Source organism: Salvia hispanica, chromosome 5 (assembly GCF_029641045.1).
Source record: "Salvia hispanica isolate PSC_SH4W2 chromosome 5, Shi_PSC_v1, whole genome shotgun sequence".
NCBI lineage: Eukaryota > Viridiplantae > Streptophyta > Magnoliopsida > Lamiales > Lamiaceae > Salvia > Salvia hispanica.
Window position 1 is genome coordinate 17739188 of NC_142696.1, and position 26216 is coordinate 17765403.

Below are 26216 nucleotides of genomic sequence, written 5' to 3' on the forward strand. Positions count from 1 at the left end.
AATTGTGATATTAAATAATAAAGGTGACACCTACGGGACACGTGTTAGCCTAAAGTAGCTAAGGGTGCAACGTGTTCGCTATTCAACTACCTTTAACCGCCAAAGCCACCTTTTAAAGCCTCCTTCTCTCCCAACACCTCAATCTCAATCTCAATCTCAATCTCAAAGCAAAAGAAATCAGAAACCAAAAAGGAAAGAGGAAAGATGCAATCTGCAAAGGACATGGCAGCCTCAGCTAAAGCTGGCATGGAGAAAACCAAGGCCACACTCCAAGAAAAGGTATCTCTCGATAATCGATATCCATAGAGTAGAGAGTAGAATTATGAATTTTATATATCTGTATGTGTAGGGTGAGAGGATGACGACGCGCGATCCACTCCAAAAGGAGATGGCGACGGAGAAAAAGGAAGAGAGGATCGACGAGGCTGAGTTCTGCAAGCGCGATGCCCAGGCTCAGCACGAGGCTCAGTACCGCAACACTGGTACTGGCACTGGCGCTAATACGACTGGCTTTGGAACCGGCGGCACTTACTAAATAATACTCCCTCCGTCCCATGTTACTCGCACTTTTCATTTTAGGCCGTAAATTTGAGATTAATTTTTTTGTGTAATTAAATTAGAATTTTAAGTGTAATGAGACGTCACTTAATAAATGACCTCTTAACTTAAACTAACATATTAATCAAATGCATTAATTCTAACTTAAACTATAAATAATGTAAGGAGTTTGTGACGTGCCGAAAAGTAAAAGTGCAAGTAACATGGGACGGAGGGAGTACTACTACTACTAGTATTGTAACTATATATATCTGCCAACCTTGTAATAAAATGGGTGAATGTGTCTATCTCAACACACTCCTTGTATTTTTTACGTATGTTGATTTGCAATGAATTCTCCCTCCCATTTTAAATATTTATGCTTCAGTTTTTTTACTGGATTCATTGAGTTAGTCTAACAAAACTGCAAACCAATTAGGGGATTCTAACAAAAACGCTACACCATTGTCGTCGCTACCTCCCATCTGTTGGGATTAGGGGTGTCGAAACGGGTACCCGCACCTGATTCGGCCAAAATTGTTGTCCCGATACCCGCCCCACACTGTGTCGGGTATTACCCGATACCCAAGTCGGGTATTCCGTACCCAACAGGCGGGTACCCGACCCGACCCGATTTTTTAAAAAAAAAATCTTTTATGTTTATTATTTGCATTATCCGCAACTTGTTGATCGTCGTCCGGAATAATGTTAGTATTTTGATACATCCAAAAAACACATAAAAGAATCCACAAGTCATTAGACATTGAACATCCACAATTTAATAAATATAAGTAATATATAATGAGTGTGTGTAGCATATGCTACTGTATACATATGCTACTGTAATATTGGTATTTGTATGTTCTTGAATCTTAATAGAGGTAAAAAAGACAAAAAAAATTATATATTGAAATCTGAGTGTGACCAGGATGTTTAAAAATGATATTAATATTAAAAGTTATAAAATACTAAATAAAAATCGGGTAATTTTCGGGATTATCGGATATCCCGAGCGGGTATCGGGTATACCCGATATCCGCAAAACCAAAAATATGATATCCGCAAAACCAAAAATATGATACCCGATCTCGACTCGTTATCCATTTTCGTCGGATAGCGGGTACCCGATACCCGACAGGTATCGGGTCGAGTGTGCGGGTACCTAATACCTGCTACTCGTTTCGACACCCCTAGTTGGGATGCCATTGAACTCAAATGGTGTCCCTTTTTATGGATGACGAATAATGCACCGAAGAATCAATCAAACAACATATTCAGCTTAGTGAATGAACTGAAAACATTTTGGTTCAACATATTAGAAGCCTAAATCGGATAACACATTACTCAAAATGTTAATAAACTGAGACAATTGAAATGTAGAACAGTACCGCCACTCTATTTTCGATTCCTCCATGAACACCCAAAACCTAATCTATATTAAGGATTTCACACATGACTAGCATAAACACCCTAAACCGAAAGATTCCAATACCAACAATCTGAAGTGAGGGCTGGGGGAATGTGAAACGCACAAAACGTACATGTGTAGGTCGCGACGAAACGACAAACGGCTGGTAATCGGACCCTAATTCACCGCAGCGGCCCTTGGTGGATTGGAGTGTGGTAGAGGCGCGCCAATTGAATGTAGGCGAGTGATTTCGTTCGACCAACAATCAACTAGGGTTTACAAGGACAAAAGTGTCAATAAATCTTACTAATCTAAAGTGACAGTTTGGTGAAAAGACAATTTTATCCTTTTTGGAGGGAAAATTTGAAGCTATTTTGTTTATCCTTTTGGTCATTTTATGAAAAGGCAACTATTGGATAAAAAAAATGCAGCTCCTATTGGCTTCTCAAATGGTCCAACCAAATGCAAACTTCTTGAAGAAGATTTGAAACACTTTTAAATAGATGGACTAGAATCTGCATTTTGTGGACTAATTTTGTGATTGCTGTATAGCAGGTTTGGTTCTACTTGGAATCCGGCGACGACTCCGGCGACCGCTGGCGGATGAGGCGACGAGAGAGATGCCGGAGATGCAGAGGAAGCGGGGACTGCAGTGCAGAATGGGTTACTGTGGCGGCAGCGGTGCAGGAGGGCCGACGACGGCGGAAGCAGAATAAAGAGAAGGAGAGCCGACGGCGGTGGCGTCTGGACTCGCACACCTGCAAGCCCGCTACCTGAGAGTTACGAGAGAGAGGGGTGATCGGCGACGGCGGTTGGGTTGCGTGGCGGAGTCTCAAGCCAGGTGGCCAAGAGGTGGAACCGCGAGAAGGAGAGAAAGGCGGCGGTCATGGCAAGTAAGGCATAGCAGCGCCGCGAGGGAGGAAGGCGCGACGGCGGCGCGACAGGCGGGACAAGCGGCGAGGCTGTGTGTGGAAGGAGAGCCGGCGATGAAGAAGGAGCGGTGCTATGGCCGGTGAGATAATTTCCGCCGTCGATTAAGGAGGAGGAAGGAGGGAGAGAGATGGAGGCGTGCGTTGAAATTAGGGTTCGCGTCTGAGGCGGTGCATACAATGTGACAAAAATCTTTATATATTTTTTTTTATAGTGTCGTATTAAACACTAAGTTTTGATAATTATGCTTAATAATTTTTTTAGTTTAATAAGTTATGCAAGTATGTTTGAAATATCGTATGGGCCGTGAGAAAAACCTATTACAAAAATCGATCCATTTGTTATTTTATGATTCAATTTTGAATATTTGGGCTTTTGTAAATTGTTGCTTCTCTAAATTGGGTTTTTATTTGTATATTCTTAAATATTAATATTTTATCTCATTTTTGTTCTCTATTATATTTTATTTATTTCACTTATATCGGATTTAAAATTGTATAAAATTGTTTGCCAATTTAGAAATGCTTCAAAAGCTAAACAATAATACAAGCTAAACAATACTACTAAGTTTTTAGATTAAATTATAGAATAAGATTAAATTATACTCATATATTTAAGATTAAACTTAACTTATAAAGTTTGTATAACTTCTTAATATAAAGAAGTGTAAATTTTTACATTATTCAAAACAACAAAGATGCATAAAATATTATCTATATTTTAAGTGATATTTATTTTTTATACGTATATGTGGCAGGGAGTAAGAAATTTATTCTTTCTAATATCAAAAACTTATTTAGTCTTTCACTGTACATTAAAGAAATAAATAATCAACTGATTGGATAAAACAAATTTTCTAACTTGACTTCTCAATGAAGTCTTAAATTTTTTAAATTCATTTACTCTTTGATCATGTATAAAATGTGATTATTGGATAGTACTAATTTTCTAACTTGACTTCTCAAAGAAGTTTAAATTTTTATTATTTAAATTATTTCATATATTTTTCAAATTAATTTTTTTAATTAAGCTATTAAATTAATATATTGATTTACCTTTTATTTGGATTAATGACTACCATAGCACTGTCTATAAACATTTTTACTCACACATATTTTCTTTATTTATACTGTATGTCTTATTCTAATTAACTCATATTCTTTTATCATAGTTACATATCTTCTTTTTGTCATTAATTTTTATTGTTTTTACTCCACTTAAATTATAAATTAAAATTGTATAGATATTTCATTCATTTGGGAGTAGTAAATTCTCCAATTAGAGTAAGATAAGATAAGTATATTTATATTTTTTAAAATTTTCACATTGCTTTGAATACATAATTTCTTTATATTTATTATGTTTTGTATCTATTGTTTGAAATTTTTATATCCACATGTGTTAATACTAGTTATTATCAATTCAACACTTTTCTAGTAAGCGTGTGACACTTTCGACGATTTATTTGAACACGGTAAACCCCAACAAGGCTGCAATTGCATATTCTGGTCTTCTCTTCACATCTCTTCCTTTCGCCCCTCTCTCTCTAGGTATCATTTTGATTTTACATTTGCATGTACATATGGGGGTATATGAGTTCGAATTGACATCGACGAGAGTTCTAGATTCCAATAGATTGTTTATATTTGTATCGAACAACTAATCTGAGCTGAAGCATTGCGGAAACTGTTTGTATTCATTTATATTTACTTAGCATTTATCAGTTCTATGGATGAAGCAATACTCAGCTGATCGAGAGAATGTTGCTGATGTTGTTAATTTCTTCTGATAGATAATTAAGGAAAGATGGGGATCATAGAAAAGATTAAAGAAATTGAAGCCGAGATGGCTCGGACTCAGAAAAATAAAGCCACAGGTGAATTCCATACCCCTACTTTGCTCCTCTTATCTAAATATGAGTATGTATAGTGTCCAATGTTTCTATCCAGGCTTTATTATTTTATTTTAACTCAGCGATCGGAATTGGAGTTGGTTTTGTTCTGAATTTAGTTTTGATGCTGACATTTCATTTCTCAGAATATCATTTGGGTCAGCTCAAGGCTAAGATAGCAAAGCTGAGGACACAACTGTTGGAGCCTCCAAAAGTATGCAACCTTATGATTTTGTCTTTGGGCTGAAAATTAAAAAGAATCATTCCTTTGTCTCATTTGCAAGTAACTGATATTCTGATAATGCTTTGATGGTGGATCAGGGGGCTAGTGGAGGTGGTGAGGGCTTTGAAGTTTCAAAATACGGGCATGGGCTTGTCACACTTATAGGTTTTCCCAGGTTGGTCATGTGATTATGTTAGAACATATGCATCGAAGAATTTAGAATATGATGATTTGCTTTTGATGATAAATTAAGTAATCTTTGGTAAATGGGATTTGACTGCCACTGCCATGTCATTCTTTGTTAGGCCATTAGATTGTCCCTTTCTGGCCATCTTAAGTTATCCCTTTTTATTTCCGTGCCATTTTTAAACTCTAAAGGTATGTTAAATTTGTTTTCTCTTAGTGTTGGAAAATCAACACTTTTGACTATGTTGACAGGAACACATTCAGAAGCCGCATCGTATGAGTTCACCACGCTTACCTATATCCCGGGTATTATTCACTATAATGACACAAAAATCCAGCTGCTTGATCTTCCTGGAATTATAGAAGGTGCATCTGAAGGAAAAGGTCGTGGTAGGCAGGTAATTATATATGCAGTTGATGCTATTACTTGATGCCTAGTGAGACAGAATGGGACATGCACGTGGCTGACTTCCCCTGTGGAAGAGAGAGGATTGTTGGGTTTAACCCATTCTGCTCCCCCTTTTCCTCAACAAGGAAAATACTTGTAACAATAAAAATGTGATGATACACACCCTAACATGAACTTCTTGTTTTTCAGGTAATTGCGGTTGCCAAATCATCTGATCTTGTATTGATGGTTCTGGATGCCTCCAAAGTAAGTCGTATCTGTATCAACTGCTGCTGCATATTACTATATTTTCCAATAATCTTGAACGGCACTTGTCTCAGTATCATCTTCAGTATTGATATTTCTGTGGGATGCTTTCACTGTTAAGATATTTGTTTGCATGCCCTCGGTAACGGAGTTCCCCCCCCCCCCCCCTTTTAATTGGTCATAATTGCAATCTCTTATATATTTAAAACACATTGCATGTCCTGATGATTAATAGACACAAAGCACTTTGACTGTGTACTTCAGAAAAATGTTATGAAAGCAGTATTAGGATCATGCTGATATTACATGACTGCTATTAATGACCTTTTAGGTTGCCGGATTGTATATGATCTACAAAGTAAGTTACTGGCAATAGGCATAATTCTTTGTTGCTTGGTTTTGCTGACACTATGTGAATCAACTATCTTTGGGAGCTTAAATACATTATTACTATTTCCTTGATGCAAAAGATATTAGAACAATGTATCTTTTTTTTTGGCATTGCTACTTGCTAGTGGCCTTGATAATTTAGTCTGAACTTGCTCCTTGATATTTTGTGAATTTGCACGGCTGGCTCGTGTTTTGTGCTTTAATAGTTATATGATATCTTCGTTCTGCTATTATCTAATTTTTTCCATTGTCCTTAAAATCTAGAGTGAAGGGCATCGGCAAATCCTAACAAAGGAGTTGGAAGCAGTTGGCTTGCGTTTAAACAAAACCCCACCTCAAGTAATGTATTTTTTTAACTTTCTCCATTGTATCTTTGGTTGTAGCATTTATTTGCATGCGCTACATAAAACTTAAATGTTTGCTTTTAGGCCTAGTCGGCTGATCCTTTTTGGGAGGGATAAAGCTTGAACATTCTGAATTCATAGCCTTGATCCCAGAGTACCTATTCATGCTAAATGACTGGTCCCTATCCAGACAAGAATTGTAATTGATTAAATCTTTTTGGGGAAGGAGAGTGAGCATTTCCTCAAAGATTTTACTACTAGCTTGTCTCATAATTGATGTGTCTGGTACTTCTTGATGGCAGATATACTTCAAAAAGAAGAAGACTGGGGGAATTTCTTTCAATAGTACGTTACCGTTGACTCATGTGGATGAGAAGCTTTGCTATCAAATATTACACGAGTACAAGATTCACAATGCTTAGGTTACTACTCATCCCCAAACAGAAACAAACACGCAATAATTTCCCTCCCTATCTTGGAAAAGTTTATTTATCCACAGATGAATATGGAATTCAACTTTTTTTTTTAGTTATCCTTTCACATTAAAAGACTTCTTATTTTATAAATGGAGGTATGCATGCTTGAAAGTCATTGTTTTCTTAGTACAGAGCAAATATGATTTTTTTTTTGCACATCTGTGCGATGTCTGTTCACACTACAAGTTACTTTATCTGTTGGAAAGACCTTAAGATTGTTGTAAACATGTTCACATTTCATTTCATCTGAAATCTGTAAATTTCCTCTCCAGAAGCATCGATCTTCTTATCATAAGGAAAATATAAAATCCCTTCTATATAATTCTAATTATGCCTTAACACATGATTACCAATTACTAAGTACACAGATTAAAACTGCTTGAATACGAAACACAAGCAGCGGATATTCACTTCAATGCGTAGTCCCTGAGCTAGAATGTTTCGAACCTCATAGGAGATTCTCTTCTTCATGGTTTGTGCTCCAGCTGTCTGATACTGCAGACTCTGTTTCGGTTTTTTCTTTTGTGTTATTTATGACATATGAAATGTTGACCTGTAATGCCTGAACTATGTACTAGGGCTGAGAATCTTGTTGACAGTGCTTTTCTACGTTAATTTTTACAAGGTTTTGTTACGTGAAGATGCGACCGTGGATGATTTGATAGATGTTATTGAGGGCAACCGCAAGTACATAAAGTGTGTATATGTCTACAACAAGATAGATGTTATAGGTATTGATGATGTGGACAGATTAGCTCGACAGCCCAATTCAATTGTCATTAGTTGCAATCTGAAGGTATTTGTCTGTTCATGTATATACTTTTCCACCTATCATTTACATTGTTTTGCAAAGAATTGTATGGATTATGGAACACTGATAGGCAGTACCATGTGGGCTCAAACAACATTCACTTTTCTTGCTTAACATTGTGTGATTATGTCATTCCAACAGCTCAATCTGGATAGACTGCTCGCAAGAATGTGGGAAGAGATGGGTCTTGTTAGAATATATACAAAGCCTCAAGGCCAGCAACCAGATTTCGCAGACCCGTGTGTCCTTTCTGCTGTATGTCTCATAGTATCTTATACACTTACGATACATGCATGCTTGTATTGGGAGGGGGCAAAATATACACCGGGTAATTTTGAAATATAAGAAGTGGTAACTAGTGAATTTATACATATAGTATTAAAAAATTTGTAGTTTTGTATGCAAATATAGTATGGTGAAGAGGGGTGAGGAGGCATTTGCCCCTTCTAGCTACAGGCTATGATTTTTTTGTGAAGCAGTCTTCCCGTTCCTGATGAAGTTATTTTGTACACATTAATTTATTTTGATACAAGTTCCGAGTCTTGTGAATATAAGGTGGTAGGTTTGTGTTTTTATTTCCCTACAATGATTGGATTTTTATTTCAGGGTAGAGGTGGCTGCACTGTTGAAGATTTTTGTAATTACCTTCATCGGAGCCTGGTAAAAGAAGTTAAGTATGTGCTAGCGTGGGGCACAAGTGCAAGGCACTACCCTCAGCATTGTGGTCAGGGGCGAATTTACATGAGCTCTACGGGCATTTGCCCCTCCTCATACTTTTTACTACATGTATATTTTTGTCATTATAAATTTTATTTCTTTTAATCTCTCACTAAATGCCCCTCCTCAAGTTCTTAAAATTCCTTCGTATATAAATTTGCCCCCTTCCCTACAAATTCCTAGCTCCGCCCCAGATTGTGGTCTTAGCCATGCTCTTAATGATGAAGATGTAGTACAAGTGGTTAAGAAAAAGGTACTTGAGCTATGCCAACCTTGCCTCTTCTCATTGGTCTTGATGAATACGATAATAATATGTTATCATCAATAATTGTAAGATAATATATGGAATCTAAAATTTTGTTGGACGGTCAAAATAGCATTTTCCACCAACCCTGGAGTAATGCTCAATAACATTGATGCATATGTTATAGTAGGATTTGCTAAATTAGGATTACATATAAATCATCTTGCTTTGAGCCTGATGAGCTAGTAGCTTAAACAACGACATGTTGGATTTACTCATTGTTTGGATATAATTAATCTGTTTTATTAATTATAACTCTGGTCCTTAACCGACAAATGGAACCTAAACCCTGACAAATGAAAGACTGACTGTCTTATGCAGGAGAAAGAAGATGGAGGTAGAGAGGGCGATTTAAATCACACACAACAGGTCCTGCTCGTATTTCTGATCGAGAAAAGAAGGCCCCTTTGAAGACATGAAGCGGTGATGGGGAGTTACCTCTAAAAGACTCTTCTCTTATATGTCGGTGGTAGACGATTATATACAGGAGGGGAATTTCTTGGAATGCCCTGCTGAAGCTATTTCTAGATTGCGATTTCTCTACCTGTGACTCAAAATAGCCATTCATCATTCACAAACTTTGATGGTTGTGATTTTTGTGTTAAGTCTTCTAAATGTAGAAGACTTGAGGCGACAAATATTGGTTATGTTGTACAAGTTTTGGAATTTCAGTTCTGCGGTTATATTGTTATTGAGGTTTACTATGTGTTTCTTTTTTTAAATAAAATATAAGTGGAATAAGTGGATAGAATGTGGAGTCGATAAAAGTGAAAATGGACTTTTAATGAGAGACGGACAAAATGGCAAAATATAATATAGGAGTGTTACAAAAAATGGGATCCGCCTTTTTTAATTCATTTTTCTTTACAAAGTCAAAAATTAATTGAATTTCACAAAATTAGTCCATTTGCATAATTTTGTGAAGATGAGTAGTTTGATAAAGCGGTAGTTCTTCCATTCCAATGGCCGATAGATTCTCCAATTCAAATAAATCCGAACTCGCGCAGCTCGCTCCATCAAATTCAGCATCCCCGTCGTCAAATTCTCGACCAAAACCTCGTTTTTTGTCATCACTAAAAATACCGAACGAGTCACACCCTAATATTTGATCCTTGCTCTTCATATGCATGGCGAGCTCTAAGATCGAATCTATGTCGTCGCTGTTGCCTCTTTGCCTTTGGAGGCGACAATCTTCGTCCAAAATCACGCTCGCCGGGAAAAACTTAATCGACGGCTTCGCTGACGAAGGAGTCGTGCTTGTGGAGCGCGAGAATGACGACGAGTCGTCGGGGAATTTTTGTTTCTTTAAGGCGAAGAGTGAGTTTAAGAAGGCGGCGACTTTTCCGGAGGGAGAAATCGGCTGCTTCACGCTCTTGTACATTTTCAGCGCTTTCAGTTTTGTTTTCACTAATCTGCTCTCGCTCTTCGACTTGCGATCCGATCTGTCGCTGAAGCCTCGCCAATTGATTCCAGAGTCGTCCAACTTTCTGAGATGCTCCGCCGCCAAGGATTTGGGTTCCAAGGAGGAGAAGAAACCGCCGCTGCAGCTGGAACCGGAGCTCCAACATTTCCCGGACTGTTGTAAGAAAGTAATGGTGTTAAAATTAAAATATTCCCTCCGTCAACTAAAAGTAGTCTCACGGTGGATGATATAGGATAAATTGATAAAATAAAGGAGAGAAAAAGAAATATGGGTAAAGTATACCAGAAAAAAATAAATAAAATGATAATAGTTGAAACATTTCTTAAATGAAAATGACCCAATTACTTTAGGAGGATAACCCGAAAAGGAATATTACTCCACTATCTTAGTATAAAGAAAGTATTAATAATACGAGACAAACTTTTCATTTTGGACAAGACTATTTTTTTTTTCTTTTTTGACACTTCGAAACAAGAAGACGTGACTATTTTTCGAAGAATAGAGGGAAAGGGAGGAAACCTGCAGATGAGAGCGGGAGAATTTGTCGACCTTCCTCATTAATTTCTTCTTCTATCTCAATGGAATTGATTCAATCCAACTATGAGTTTTCTATCTAAAAGGCGACCAGACCACCCATTTATAGAAATGAGAAAAGCGTGTGGGGACAGGAGATCTTTAATGTCGAGAGAAAGAGACAAGAGCAGTCATGCGATGTGGGATGACGACGTCTGTGTGTAATGAGAGCTTGAAGAGCACGCTTGACGAGAAGAGAGACAGAATATGCATGCGTGGAAAAATAATCAGGAATTGTGGACCTTAATTTCTCCTTCCATTTATTGGGGTCGTTGAGATTTAATCACTAGTTATGAACTAGATGGGTGATGGTTCGTCTATAACACTACTCTGTAAAAATATAGTTCCTCCGTTTCTTCATAAGTGAGACGTTTTTTTTTGGGCACACAATTTAAGAAAATGGTACTGGAAGAGTTAATTGGAGAGAGAATACAATAGAGACGTAAAGAGAAAATAAAGTAAGAGAATGATTATAGTAAAAGTGAGTAAAAGTATTTTTTGCTAAAAAAGAAAATAGATATTGATCTCTGAAATCACGAACTTTTGGTCAACTTCTGATAGTTCTCATGAACTTTAAAAGTTGTCTAAAATATCAAACTTTGCATTAGAGCATCCACAATAAGAATAGGCCAGCCACTCTCTCTCCTTGCCACGTCAGCAGCACTAAAAATCCATCTGTCACGTCAGCAGCACTAAAAATCCACCTGCCACGTCAGCATTTACTCAAATAGGCCAGCTATAGGCCAGCCGCAATAAAAATAATTCAAAAACAACTACATTTACGGGATTAAATTTACGATTAAACGAAATTAAATTTACGAGACGTACGGGAAAATTCATTAATTGCATTAAAAAAAAGTACATTCATTAAAAAAAAAATTACATAATAAAGAGAAAAAAAACTATCGTCGTGCAGTCTTCCGTGCCCACAACTCTTCAATTATATCCTTTTGGAGTTGAATATGAGCATCCACTTGGCGCATATCGGCATATTCCTGGAAGCGGCCGACTTCATCGAGAGGTACCCCATGTCGTACGCTAGGGGTGGCCGTTCCGTGGCTTGGACCGGCTTCATCGTCATTGGCCCAACTAGTCAGTGTATGTCTTCGTCTTCGACGATCATGTTGTGCATGATAATGCAGGCGTACATTATATCAGCAGCGCATTTGACATCCCACAAACGCGTTGGACCCTTAATTGCCGTCCATCGAGACTGGAGCACACCAAATGCGCGCTCCACGTCCTTGCGCGCCGACTCCTGCCGTTCCGCAAAGTAGGCCTTCTTGTCATCCGCCGCGTGTCTGATTGTCTTCACAAAGACAGGTCACCTATGGTATATCCCATCCGCCAAGTAGTCGCTCATATCATGCCGGTTGCCGTTGGCCACAAATGAGACAGCTGGACCGATGCCCTGACACTTCTCGTTGAAGAGGGGCGACGAGTTGAGGATGTTGAGGTCGTTGTTCGACCCGGCTACCCCAAAATACGCATGCCAGATCCACAGCCGGTAATCAGCTACGGTCTCGAGGATCATCGTGGGATTCTTTCCCTTGTAGCCGGTCGTGTAGGCCCCTTTCCAGGCAGTTGGATAGTTCTTCCACTCCCAATGCATACAATCTATGCTGCCTAACATCCCAGGGAACCATGCTGCTCCCCGTACATCTGCATCAGATCCTGACAATCTTGGGGGGTAGGGCTTCGAAGGTACTGCTCACCGAAAATTTGAATCACGCCCTGACAGAAAAACTTCAGACATTCCAGAGAAGTCGTCTCACCGATGTGGAGGTACTCATCCCACATGTTTGTCGTGCCTCCGTAGGCCAACTGCCTGATTGTCGTCGTGTACTTTTGGATAGGGGTGTGGCTTGGTCTGCCAGCCGCATCGTGCCTGAAGCAGAAATAAAGATATCGACGCTCCAAAGCGTCAACGATACGCATAAACAACTCCCTGCGCATTCTAAAACGCCGCCTGAACATGTTTGCTGGAAATCGCGGGTCCGGAGCGAAGTAGTCGTCATATAGCCGCTGATGTGCAGCTACGTGATCCCGATCAATCACTGCTCGGCGGTGGACAACCGGTGGAGGGCGAGGTACCGCCTGCTGATCGACCCTTCGCATGTACCGCTCTAGCTCGCGGTTCATGTAGGCCTCCATAGCCTCGTTCATTTGCCGTCCGTACTCCTCAGCATCCCCACCACTACCACCACCGCTACCACCCGCATTACTCATCGCTCGATGTTGCTCTAGTACAGAAATTTAGAGAGAGAGAAAACTCGTTAAAACAAGTGGTGCAAATGAAAATGAAAATGAAAACTAAAATCGCGTATACATAGAAAACGAAAATTGGCGCTGGCCGATCTGCGCGCCACAATGGCGGCCAGCGCACCGCTAGCGCCCTAAAATCGGCTAGCCCACGCCGATTTTCTCGCCGATTCTCGGCTGGCCGGTTGCAATAGTTCGGCTAACCGACCGGCTAGCGACGCGAATCGGCTAGCCGCTATTGTGGATGTTCTTACATTTGTTATTTTCCACGGTGGGTCAATCCCTATATACTTGGCTTTTTTATCCTACTTACCACATACTTAAAAAAATGGTCTAAGATATCATAAACGTTTCACGATTATCCATAAAGAATAAGTTTTGGAAAATAAAATGTAATGCTAGTGATATTTTAGACTAATACTCCCTCTGTCCCGGCTAAGATGACACATTGCTTAGCCGGCACGGGATTTTAGGAGTTATTAGTTAAAGTGTTTAATTGGAGAGAGAGAAGGTGGGTGGAAGTATTAAAGTAGAGAGATAAAGAAAGATGAATATTTTAATAGGAGTGGGAAAAAGTGGTTGAGTGTATTAATTGGACAGAGAAAGTTACCAAAAAAGGAAATGTGTCATCTTAGTTGGGACAGACTAAAAAGGAAAACGTGTCATCTTAAGCGGGACGGAGGAAGTATTAAAGTTTATAGGAAATATCATAATTTGATCAAACTATATAATTTCAGGGACTACTATTTCAAAAGAAGTTGACTCACTTAAGATGTAACATTTCAAAAATTATGAATCCATTATAGAGAGACGGAGGTAGTATAACTTTTCTACTTTTAGAAATAAAAATTCCTCTAATGTGCAATGATATGAGATCATTTTTTATTGACCAAGGCATTTTTATTTGAACGTAATGCCTAAAAAACGGGTTTCTTTTTACCTTTTTTTATTATTTTTCAAAAGAAAGGTCTGTGCACGAGATTGAGAATGTGTGGAATGTAATTATTGATGAAATCACGAAATTATTGCCTAAACGGACTTGTGTTGTAAGTACGTGTGTGAGAGAATATGAGAAAGACATTATTTGATCTAGTGATCAAATCTTAATAATATTAAGTGTAGTTGCATACGAATCCACTAGAAAATTATTTCATAATGAATATCGAAATAATGTAAGACTGCATTATGTACCTTTTGAAAAATTGTTCTCCAATCCTGTACAGATAAATTGTTACCTTTGTAACAATGTTTTATTTAGGAGTAAATGTCAATTTTGATCTTAAACATATGACCGAAATACCAATTTGGTCTAAAATATTTCACTTTTTAAAAAACGGATCCATAACATATGAAATTCGTGTCATTTGCGTCTATTTTTTACGGCGCCGTCAATTTTTGATGGTCAACCGTCGTTTAACACAATTTTAACCGGATTAGGCTTATTTAAATTATATTTTTATTTTATTTTTATTTTTAAAATTTGAAAATGCAAAATTGAAAATGAAAATGTAAAATTCAATTTACGTATGTCATCCTTGCGCAGGAGGGGCCATGCTAATCTTCTCTGTATCATTCCAATTTTATCGGATGTCCCCGAAGGAACATGAAAACGTAAAATTCAAAATTCAAAACTAAAACAAGTTTTTGATATTTATACATATATAAAAGGCGAGTTTTGGTCTTCTTTTAAAATATTTATAAGTTTTGGTGTTATTCTGCAATATTTATAAGTTATGGAATAATATGGATATTTATGGAGTAATTGGTATAAATTGAGCTGTTACATGAGTTTTTGGAGTTGTTGGTATAAATTAAGCCGTTATCTATGATTGCAAAATTATATTATGATTAATAGATATCTAAATTTTGCAGATATTATATTCAAATGTCAAATAAATTATGAAACATATAAAGCAATAAAATTTGCAAATTTTAATGACTATATTGTTAACTATATTAAATGCTATTTATAATTATTTATATTCTATTGTTATAAATTAATTTAAAAAATTGATTGGTGCAGTCATGGCTTTATAAGAAATGTTTTTGTTATAAAATGAAATGTATTTTTTAATTTTTTCCTTTTATTTCTATAGATATTGACTTTTAAGAGTATTAATATCTTTGTTCAATGATAAGTAACGATAAAAATAATTATGTGCATTAATTCTTGGTATCAAATTGGGTGCTGCAAGGAAACACGTTACTTATAAAGCCCTAGACTCCATTAATCAATTTTAAATTAATTATTCAGTTTTTAACTTTTTCTAAAACTTATTTATCATAATTAACGTGCGAACTTTTAAGTTTTTTTTAAAGAATAGTAAACTACAAAAATGCAAGATTTTAATATAAATATTTACTCTATATAAATGTAAAGTAACGGTCAAATAATTTATGGCTACTAATGGGTGGGTTTCAAATATTTTGTTTTATATTTTTTGTCTATAAATATACGTCATTTGCATTTCCTTCTTGCTTTCACCCATTGCATAAATGATCAGCAGGATTCTTACTCTTTTATCAATAGTAGCATATTTTTGTTCAACCTATTCTATCCACTTTTTTGTATAATTATTATATTACTAACAAAGTGATCTTACTATAGGAAGGAAACTGAAAACCATGGAATTCAGCATAACTATGTCAATGGAGAAGGAGTAACAAAGACGGTGGATATATAATCCTGTGAGAGAGAGAGTGAAAGGCGACGACCTGAAGCCCGAGACATAGACCGTGGAGAGATACTCATGTGAGAGAAGGTGAAATAAAAAACAACACTTTTAAATCCTATTTTATTGATCATTCTCTGTATTCTCTGTTTGAGTGATGTTAGTTCATATATATAAACTTTTTCTTAGTGTTAGTTTGTTTTTTCTTTTTTAGTTTTATTTTTTTTTAAGTTTAGCTATAATAGATATTTTTTATAATATTTGTATCGATAATGCTTTTCATATTCGTTGTCAATTTCATCACTTTCATAGTTTAAAGTAGGAAAACACTCAAAGTTAACGAAATGTCGAGAGAAAGCAAATTAAGAAGATGAAGAACACAAGATATGGTATGTTTGGTTGGATTTGTACTCACTATTTCTTTTTCTTCATTTTGCTATTCGTATTATTGTATAATAAAGGTTGTTTATCTCTTCTCTTTTTATGGCGGTATCATTGTCCTTCTAATATTTTTTAGTTGTATATAAATATTTTATTTCTATTTCATATTAATAGTATTTTAGTATTGAAGTGTGTATATTGTTAAGGACATAGTATATTATTATTATTTTATTATTTTATGTAATTATGTTGTTTCTTATTTTATTTACAATCCCAAATTAATAAAATAAATATTTTAGGTCGCGCATAGCGCGGGGTTCACACTAGTTTAAAATAAAAAACCAGTACACACCATCGACATAATAAACTACAAACTAATCCTTGATATTCATAATCATGATCAAATACATCCTGAATATTTTACAACTGAAATCAAGGCTTGTGCCGAAGCTAACGGTCGTGTCTGGCCTTCGTCCTCTCCTCAAAAGAGGCAACCTTTCCCTTCTCCTTTGGTTTTTGAGGCTGCGGAAGCGGACGGTCTAGACCTCCTCTCAAAATCCTCATCGATTTCTGGAAAATTGAACGGCGGAGCTCCACGGTCATGGTCGGAAAAACTAGGGTTCGTCATCGTCCTCCCTGCGTCGTCTTCTTCCTCAGGGCCAACAAGATAAAATCGGCGGCTTCGACAGCGTTGTGGGTCGAAATCGGACTTTGGGTTTTTGTGTGGAGAGAAAGAGGACAGCTAGATAGAAGAGTGAGTTGGAGAGTTGGGACTTGGGAGGGAGTCGATTCATTTGAAAGTATTTGGAGTGTAGTGTGAAGGAATATTTTTGAATTAGAAATTTAAAAAACAATTTAATTAGAAAAATAATTAGCAAAATAATTAGATAACTAATAATCCTAGATTAAGCTTAATTGGGTCAAAATTGTGTTAATCGACGGTTGACCGTCAAAAATTGACTGCACCGTAAAAAATGGACGTAAATGACACGAATTTCATATGTTATGGACCTGTTTTTCAAAAAGTGAATGATTTGGACCAAATTGGTATTTCGAGTTTCGACCATATATTTAAGACCAAAATTGACCTTTACTCTTTATTTAGTCATTTTAAGGGGCACAAAATCGTGCAGATTAGATTGTTATATGGTCAATCTAATGATGACATGATCGGAACTCGATCGCACCCAACACGGACTCGTTAATGACATAATATATGGATTCACATGACACAAACCTAATTTACATGATTAAAACTTGATAGTAAATGATTAAACCTAATTTTTTATTTGAATTTACACCGTAAAAACTCAACTTACATTATTTAAATCTAATTTACATGAACCTATAGAATAAAATCAAAGTATGATTTTTTTTAAAAAGTAACAAAAATAATTAAATAATAATACTACCTTCGCCCATAAAAAATAGACTAGTTTTACCATTTTTGGTCATCCATTGGTCATCCACCAAAATTAGACCAATTTCTAAATATGGAAAGTTTTAAACATTAAAATACTACTCCCTCCGTTTCAAGATAAGCGAGTCATATTTCTTTCTGGATGTCTCACTATGAGTGAGTTATTTTCCGTTTTAGCAAAATCCTCTCTTACTTTATTTTTCACCTACTTTGTTCTCTTTTCACTCGTATACTTTTTTCCTCTCATATTTTACTCTCTCCGCTTTAACTATTTAAATATCAATTCTTTAAATATAGTGCCCAAAAGAAGTGCTTCGCTTATCTTGGGATGAAAGAAGTACTAATAATGTGGACCCTATAACCTACTATCACTACTTCTCTATTACTTTTTCTCTGTCATACACAACTCTGTCTTTTTTTTTTTGGACGGGGGCGGTATTATTTTTTAGCAGGTTATCCAAACTCAATCCAAAATTATTGGATTTCTAACCGGTCAACCTGATAGGGACATGAACGCAATTAGGTTCAACCCAAAGTCAATATGTGTTGTCCCCAAAATTATTAGCCATACTCCATTCCTAGATAAATGTCCTCTGATGTCAAAAATGGAATATGTTTATCTCGAAAAAGTTGAGAATTTGCATTGAAGAATATAGTAATTTGTAAATTTTGACATTAATTTAACACTTACGAGGGCACAAATTTTATATATCCAGATGTGACACTTGTTCTATGATGAAAAGAGTATATGAAAGAGATGGCACCATGCAGAGGAGACAGGAGCTTGCCCAGTGGACTGTATGCACAGCTTGAAGAAAATCCTTCATAAACATCTCAGATTCAAGAGGTGAACTTCAACATAAATTCTACACAAACTTAAGATTCTAAAAGGGACCCTTATTGAGAGAGAGGGTTAGTTCAAGTACCATCACCAAAAAGAGGCACAGCGGGAATCCCGAGAAACAAAATTCCAATTGTACCTTACCTAACTACAAACATCAATCGAGCGAAACAAAGCAGCAGACATTCATCAATCCAAATCACTCAAAAGAAGACACCCTCTGTACCTCTCATACTCACACAATAAAGCGAAACTAGACAACTAGGACCATTTCAATACTTTATGCACAGCCAACAAAGTACTAACAAACAATATCAGTGAAAGTCATAATTCAATATTCCAAAAAAGACTAACCAAGTGGGAATGTGATCCGAGGCCTAACCATTGCCCGTTTTCTTTTTCTAAGTTGGCAGCGCTTTGTGTTCGCAGCTTATCAGCTGTCTATCTCTCCTGCAATGTCTGTCGAGAATGTGTATATTGATAATAGCATATTATAAATACATGTATGTGTAAAACTTAGACACGTTGATGAATTGAAACATGAGATCCGTACACAATGATATCTACAGGTTCAAGACTTGACATGACATGTGTTGCTGATATGCCACTAACTAGAAGAAAAAAAAGATATGCCACTAACTAGAAGTAGATGCCCATAAATATCCAAAAAAATTCATGGTGTTGTGTAGGACAAGTTCCAGCAGACCTTATAGTTATCTGTGCCCTGATCATTACCTTGTCTTAATAAAGGTGATTTCAGAAATTCAGCAGAGCAAGTTGAAATTTCGACACACTGCAACCCGAAGTTTACAGCACCCATCCATAGTTTAGTAGCTATTGGTTAAAGAACTCATGAGAATGGTAGGTGTATCTTCCTACTGAGTTTGCCAAAAGTCACAAGTATTGCTGTTGAATCCTCAATCTGTTCTCTTCCCACCACAATCTTGCTTGCGATTCTCCAAATATTTCTCGGCTGCATTCATCATTTACAATGTCAGAAACAAGCAATGATGTCAACCTTTTCCGATTGAGTCAACCTTTTCTATTTTTTACTATACAGTGGACAAAACGGATCCAAATTACTTATTCCATACACTACAAGGGTAATGAGATGTAACATTTAGATGGTGCATAACATCCAGAAAAATTTGATATAAAAGTGGGACTAATAAGTTTCCAAATAAACTCTCTAGTATTGGGATCAGCAATGGGATCAGAATAATGTGTTGCCTTTAAGTTTGAAGCTAAGAAATAGTACTTATATAAATATCATTTTAAGTGACAAGTCTTCCTTTTGTGGAAGCCAAACATTCATAGCTTCAGTAATATATGACCTAGAGAGCAAAATTGGTTCTACTTCTCAAGAATCCAAGAATTACAGGTGCTGCTTTAAAGGAATGCTCACCTGAACCGCACTCTTTTAAGCTCTCGAGCACCATTTGGAAGTATTCTGATGGTAATGTAGACTCCAGGCACATCTTGTTCAACCCACTCAGTCTCTAAATCACTAGAATTGCTTGCTAAAAGCTCTCCAGAGTGATCAACTTCCCTTGATGAACTTGAACGTGAAGAAGCAACAATTGATGATGTCTCAATCTTTGCAGCACTAGCACTGGAGACTTTTGGTGTTGAATTAAGACCACCAGAATCGTTGTACTCGTGAGATTGCAATGGGTGCTGTTCGGGCAAGCTCTGACAAAAGTGATGAGGAAGACGCTCCTTGCTCAGTCGAGGTGTCTCAGGGGTATCATCCATGGATTCAACTTTTGAAATCTAAGGAAAATGGATCACAATTTCATCACTTAATGATAATTCCTTTGAAAGGTGAATCCCACAGTATAGTCACTAACAATAAATATAAACAGCATATATTGACGAGCGCACAAACATTAGAACTGAAGAAAGATAAATATTCAAGAAAGCAGCAGGTTAAATCAGTTGGATCATCAGCATTGTCACCATTAGTTACATAAGTATAATTCGCAGAAAAGTATTATTACCTCATCTTCTGACCGAGGAGGAGTTGGTGCTGGTACTGCATGACGACTGAACTTTTGGACGTTGTATAATTCTATTACTTTATCCTGGTTCTCCGACCACCAGCGTTGTGCTTGCCATTTGTTAAATATCTCTCGGCTGGAAAAGTAATCCAAGAAAAAGGAAAAACGAGAATCTTACTAAACAAGTACTGTAGTATTGTTAAAATCCTCAATATGGAAAAAGCAGATGAAATCAGGCCATTCTTGGGAACAAATAAAATAATACAGCAGTGAATGTAGAAACCAAACATGCTCAGCAGGTAACAAGTTACACTAATGATTCTCATCTTAAGGGAATCTTTTGAATTTTTGTTAAGGCTCCAATCAAGCACTTTAATGCTAGTCAACAGAAAATTACCAAAAGGGACTATCCAGCTTGACTCTTTGTGGCATTTTTATTTTTATTTTTTTTCACTCCTTTCTATTTAAATCTTATAGGTGGCTCTTTTTATCTATCAGTCAATCACCGAAACTGGAAAAATCATCCCTTGGAAAATGATCCTCAGTTATTAATAATCTCTTATGGTGATAGTACAAAGATCTAATAATACGTTTTAGTGATTTAGCCTTCAGTGCTATCCCCTTTTTTCCATATCCCACCACTTTTTCCAGGAAGGGCCACCACCATATTGGAGGCTAGTGCAATTCATAGTGGCTCTCATGCCCCAATTCAGTTCAGCCACATTACTTCACACTTAGAAATCTCAAATTCTCCAAATAAATCAAGACAAGTAGATAACCACTAACTAAGATCAACATCACGGGCACCAGATTAAACATTCCGTCACTCACGAAGATACCACATGTTCCAGATATCATGTCGAATTAGATTTCGGAAAGCACTGTTTGTAAACCAGCAAAGAAGCACCATCAAAATCACAAATCGATACTTAAGATACTACAGTGAACAGCCAAGTCAGGCATAACTCAATAATTTAACTTCATACCAATATACAAACAGAATATGTTTCACAGAATAATGATGCTTATTTCCATAAACCAGCCTGTCATATTAATTCTGCTTCACAGCATGGATAATTGATTTATACCTGAATCTGATCCTCTTAATATCATTTCCACACTGTGGCAGTGAAACAAATGTAATCAACACCCCAGGCTCAACCTGTGCAACCCATTCTTTTGGCTCATCTTCCTCCATAAGAACAAACGCCTCGCTTATACTGCTAACTGAAGCCGGTGTGGTATAGCCACTAGAGAGGGCCTTCAACTTGGCATCCATTTCCTTTCCCCAAGGCCGTGGGGTGGACTCTGAACTGCCAGCTCTTTTGTATGAGCCATAAAACCTCTCTGACACTGAGCCAGCATCCGAGTCCAAGTAATTCTGGCCCTTGCTGTGCCCTGACGAACCACCACAGGGCTTGCAGTTCCTGTATGCACCAGATGCCTTGACAGCCATGTCCTTGATCTAAAATATTCATGTTGCAAATTGCAATAAAAAGTAAATACATCAGATGAAATGTATCAAAGGATCAAACAAAACAGGTCCCAATGTCGTGAGAGTTCAAATACAAAATCAAAAATTGAGAGACCTTAACTACAAAGCTAACAAACCAGTTTCAGTTAGTGTGTACTTGTGCAGTGAGGTTTCTGATGGCCTTCTTGGAGGTAGGAGTTCGGTCGTCCTGAGGCAGCTCCGAGAGAGATCCGGCGGCGTTGGGCTGCTTCGAGCAAGCTATGCACGTCAACATCCTATTGCCAAAAAAATCAAACCGAAAATGGAAACAGCCGACGAATTCAGTAATTGAAACGCAGTCTCTGTCTCCACATTGAAAAATACTAGCAATTTCTAAGCCGACTCGTGGAGGAAGAATGGGTGGCGTTAATGGCCAAGTGCAGTCATAGTTTCTGACGATTTAGCTATAAATAGTAAGTATGCAGCATGTGACTAATCCATTACCTAGCTTTAAGCAACAGCTCTTGATGGGAGATTGACTCAGTGAGTGCAGCCAAAACCTCTCTCTCTCTCTCAGTGGAGGTTTAGTTTGGCAATGAAATACAGAGACACGGCGGCAGTAGCCCAACAATATTAATTTGTGATGCGTATTTTCATAAATTTTGTTATTGAATTTTTTTTCAGCGACCACAGAATTCAGTTTTATTTAATTTGTTATTACATCACATCACTGATTATTATTTCAAGATGATAATAGTGTGATTATAAAGTCCTAGACGCCGGATATTGTTATTCATCTTAGGTAGTCAGTCAGGTATTGTCGCTGGTGGAAAAAATTTAACAACTTATTAAGTCTGTGATATTATACGTCAAATTGTCAAATTTAAAGTTTGTGAGAAAAAAAATAAAAATAATTTCGTGATAATAGGCGTGAATATTCCTATTATTTTCACTAATACTACTATTCTTTATTTATGAGTATAAGTTTGAAGTGATGTAATCAATTGCTAACTAATTACCAATCTCAAATTGAGACCAATTTTCAACCATTAGATTAGAAGATCTTGTGGTTAATATAATGCCATGTAATATATTTTAAATTTAAATAATTATTAATTAAATTAAAAGGGTATTAATGTCAAATCCTACATGTAGTAATTATAACTAACTACTTTCTCTCTCCTCAAAATCATCTCAAATCTTTAAATTTACGTAACTCTCTCAATTTAAATTATTTTTTCGCAAAAAATATATCAAATTAAAGATAATTTAATAAGGATTCCAACGAGATCTCAATTGCATATGTTCCGACGATGTTCGGGTGATGAAATTTGATAAATTATATTTCAATTTTCGTACATGTTGATAAACAGCTATTTTCAACAAATGCAACAAAAAATCTCAATATATTGTAGGCAAAATCTCAATATTATGCATGTCCAATCTCAATAAAAATGTGTTGATATTTTCTTGTCCTTGTGTTGATATTCTAATGTCATATTGTTGATATTTGTAATACACAATGTTGATATAAAATAACACTCACGAAAATTATCATATGATAACATAATGATGATATTACTCTTTTGTTGATATTTTGTCTACTATTTATTGAGATTTTGTGAGCTTTAACCTCATCCACTCATTTTAAAATTCAAGGGTGGAGATTTAGTCTTGATTTTGGATTAGGATGCTAAAATCATTAGAATAGGACCATAAGTTTGAATGTTTAATATCGATATAGGATAATGATAATAAAATATTATACAAGTAGATTTGAATTGTTAATAATTGCATGATATTAATACCACATTTATTCCACAATCATACTATTATAAAATTAGAAGGGAAGAGGCGTAGTAAAAATAACTACACAATAACAGAAAGTCATCCCCTATTTGGATTTCTTACTTATTTTACTAAAATTATCATAGTATTTTTAAATTATTTAATTAAACTTCAAATTATTGATTTATATCAAAAAATTCCAAATTTAAGTTGCGGGTTTCTGGATATGTGATGTAGCTCGTCATTTTTAAGTATCCAAGCACAAAATGACATATTTTTTGTCATGTCATCTTTTTCAGTTGTTAGTGTATATGCTAAGAGCATCTACAAGTGGACGGGTGACACTCAATGAAGAGCGGCTCCAGCTCAAAATGCACGAAGCACATGTCGTATAGTAATTACTCGTCAAGTGACGATGGGCAATTCGAGCCTGGTGATGAGGTGTTGGGCCGGGGGGGGGGGGGGGGGGGGGGGCGGTTTGCGACGTTATCCGATTGGGACAAATGCGTCAAAGGCTAAAGGCAGGGAACGAGGTGGAACAAGCCAAGAGCCCCCCGCACCTCCCTCCGTCGATATGAATATCCTATATGGCTATTGGCTGGGAGTCGTACATGCTGACAGGACCCATATGACGCCAAAACGATTGGAGTCAAATATGTTCATTATTATGAATCTCAAGCGTTATATGGGCATCCATATAAAATTTTAGGTATGTTTTATATAATTTTAATTTTTAGAATTTTCATTTATGTAAGTTTTAGTTTTTAGGAATTTTAAATATGTAACTTTCAGTTTTCTAATTGAAGAAAAGTAGTGGAACTCATAAATAGTTAAGGAAATAGATGGAATGTTGTTAGTTTTATCTCTGAGTAAAAGAGTGGGTGAAAAGTGATGTGAAGTCATAAATTGAAAGGGTTGTGGGTAGCCTAAAAAACAGTGTAATAAAACCTAATTTCCTAGATTAATGAGAAAAAAACATTTATTACATGGTTTTTCATTTAGCATTACTATTTCCGTCCTCTATTAGGAGTCTCATTTGATTTTGACACGAGTTTTAAGAAATATGAACTGTATAGTAAAAGTGAACCATGAATCCTAATGGCAGACGGAGAGAGTATTTGTTAATTCAATTCATAGAAAAATAATGGATAATGGAACAAACAATCTTTCTTTTACATTGTAGATTGATCGATAAACTCATGATTACAAAAGATATTTTGTCAGTACCTTGTAGAAGTAAGTAAGATATTAATTCTCAACCTAGCTAGACGTGGAAAGTCTAATATGAGTAGTTGTTTGGTGTCGATTTGAAGTCACGTCCAATCTTAGATGATCAATGACATTCGAGTGTATCAGTGTGATATAACACTACATGGATTATGTTGAGATATATACTTCTTGCCATGTAAAGATTCCAGTAATTATTTATTTATAAATCTATATAATTAATATTGAGTATTCAGTGTATGTGCGTAGGATTCACACCATTGTCCGTTGCCTACTCGTCGAAAAATTAAGTATCACAGTTTGCGTAAGAGATTCATCGTTAACTATTATGGATAATTATTTGTAGAAAAATCTACAGGCAAACTCTATTTTTTTTAATCCTCCTTTCTGATTGAGCTCCGAGTAAATTCAGAAAAATATCAACCTTTTGTAAAAGTTGTAACATCACTAGACATAATATGAAAGATCTATCATGTGAGCAATAAAACAATTAACAATGTATTGAACGATATAAAATTTGTTTGACTGTGGATATTGTATCACTTGTATATGACAAAACTATTACTACTCATCTAGTAAAAGATAAAGACCTGATACGTGTATAACACTAAAAAAAACTACTAAGTACTTATTTAGGGACAAAAATTGAGTCACAATTACTAGTGTTTGAAAATTTTTAGGACATTTCTATTTTGTGACCTCTAATTTTAATTGGAACATGTGTTGGTGATTTAATTAGACACACAAATTAGCATTCTTAATAGCATTAAAAAGTGTCCTTATCCGATATTTTTTGTTGCAGGGTAACAACAATATTAACGTAAGATAAAATTTCAATAATAAAATAAAAGGTGGCAAACATTAAAATGATATCACAAATTTTTATAGACTTCATTGTAATACAATATACTCACATTTATCGCAATTGGTAATTATAGTAAAGGCAATAATATACTCCCCACGTTCAGTAAGAATATGGACTCTTTCCTTTTTAGTCTGTTCCATAAGAATATGCACTTTCCAATTTTGAATATTTTTTCTTCCTAATGAGATGAGACCCATTCTCTACTAACAATACTTTAATTACTTTTTCTCTCTACCTCTCTCTTATTTTACTAATTTTGCATTAAAACTCGTGGCAAAACCAAAGTGCATATTCTTTGTGGACGGAGGGAGTAATCCTTTTATATGGAACTAAATTCGATATAATAGTCTAATTTATTTCTCCATGATTCAGGAGACTGATTGGAGATCTCAGAGCATCCACAACCCCGGGCCGGATTCAGGCCCCAAGTCCCTTCCAC

At 36.2% G+C, this 26216-nt stretch overlaps 4 protein-coding genes and 1 non-coding gene across 14 annotated transcripts; 2 read left to right on the top strand and 3 right to left on the bottom strand.

Moving 5' to 3' along the window:
- Positions 1-152: 152 nt before the first annotated feature.
- Positions 153-913, top strand: LOC125186844 (protein LE25-like). The gene is made up of 2 exons (XM_048083310.2): positions 153-279; positions 350-913. The coding sequence occupies exons 1-2, from the start codon at positions 205-207 to the stop codon at positions 533-535; spliced, it is 261 nt and encodes an 86-aa protein (XP_047939267.2). The 5' UTR covers positions 153-204; the 3' UTR covers positions 536-913.
- A 3376-nt stretch (positions 914-4289) lies between these two features.
- On the top strand, positions 4290-9576 carry LOC125186846 (developmentally-regulated G protein 2-like). The gene is made up of 12 exons (XM_089059454.1): positions 4290-4425; positions 4668-4751; positions 4913-4980; positions 5088-5164; positions 5393-5573; positions 5774-5830; positions 6485-6564; positions 6867-6909; positions 7666-7836; positions 7993-8106; positions 8458-8637; positions 9194-9576. Exons 2-12 carry the CDS (start codon positions 4682-4684, stop codon positions 9281-9283), a joined length of 1131 nt encoding a protein of 376 aa, XP_088915580.1. The 5' UTR covers positions 4290-4425; positions 4668-4681; the 3' UTR covers positions 9284-9576.
- Positions 9577-9696: 120 nt separating this feature from the next.
- On the bottom strand, positions 9697-10901 carry LOC125190785 (protein BIG GRAIN 1-like A). The gene is made up of 2 exons (XM_048088185.2): positions 10815-10901; positions 9697-10448 (listed from the first exon to the last, which is right to left on the bottom strand). Exons 1-2 carry the CDS (start codon positions 10851-10853, stop codon positions 9771-9773), a joined length of 717 nt encoding a protein of 238 aa, XP_047944142.1. The 5' UTR covers positions 10854-10901; the 3' UTR covers positions 9697-9770.
- A 3728-nt stretch (positions 10902-14629) lies between these two features.
- On the bottom strand, positions 14630-14733 carry LOC125191486 (U6 spliceosomal RNA). The gene has a single exon (XR_007171164.1). It is a non-coding gene; the product is annotated as a U6 spliceosomal RNA (small nuclear RNA).
- A 3513-nt stretch (positions 14734-18246) lies between these two features.
- LOC125190230 (protein Brevis radix-like 2) lies at positions 18247-22559 on the bottom strand. 10 transcript variants are annotated; one of them, XR_007170880.2, is made up of 9 exons: positions 22402-22559; positions 22076-22193; positions 21533-21909; positions 20445-20580; positions 19850-20217; positions 19180-19417; positions 18799-18903; positions 18530-18592; positions 18247-18424 (listed from the first exon to the last, which is right to left on the bottom strand). XR_007170880.2 is itself a non-coding variant. In XM_048087476.2 (6 exons), the coding sequence occupies exons 2-6, from the start codon at positions 22190-22192 to the stop codon at positions 19339-19341; spliced, it is 1077 nt and encodes a 358-aa protein (XP_047943433.1). In that variant the 5' UTR covers position 22193; positions 22402-22559; the 3' UTR covers positions 18953-19338. The 10 variants fall into 10 exon arrangements, 1 of the variants encoding a protein (XP_047943433.1); XR_016130805.1 differs by lacking the exon at positions 18530-18592 and having other exon boundaries at positions 18799-18894; XR_007170879.2 differs by lacking the exon at positions 18530-18592.
- Positions 22560-26216: the final 3657 nt, after the last annotated feature.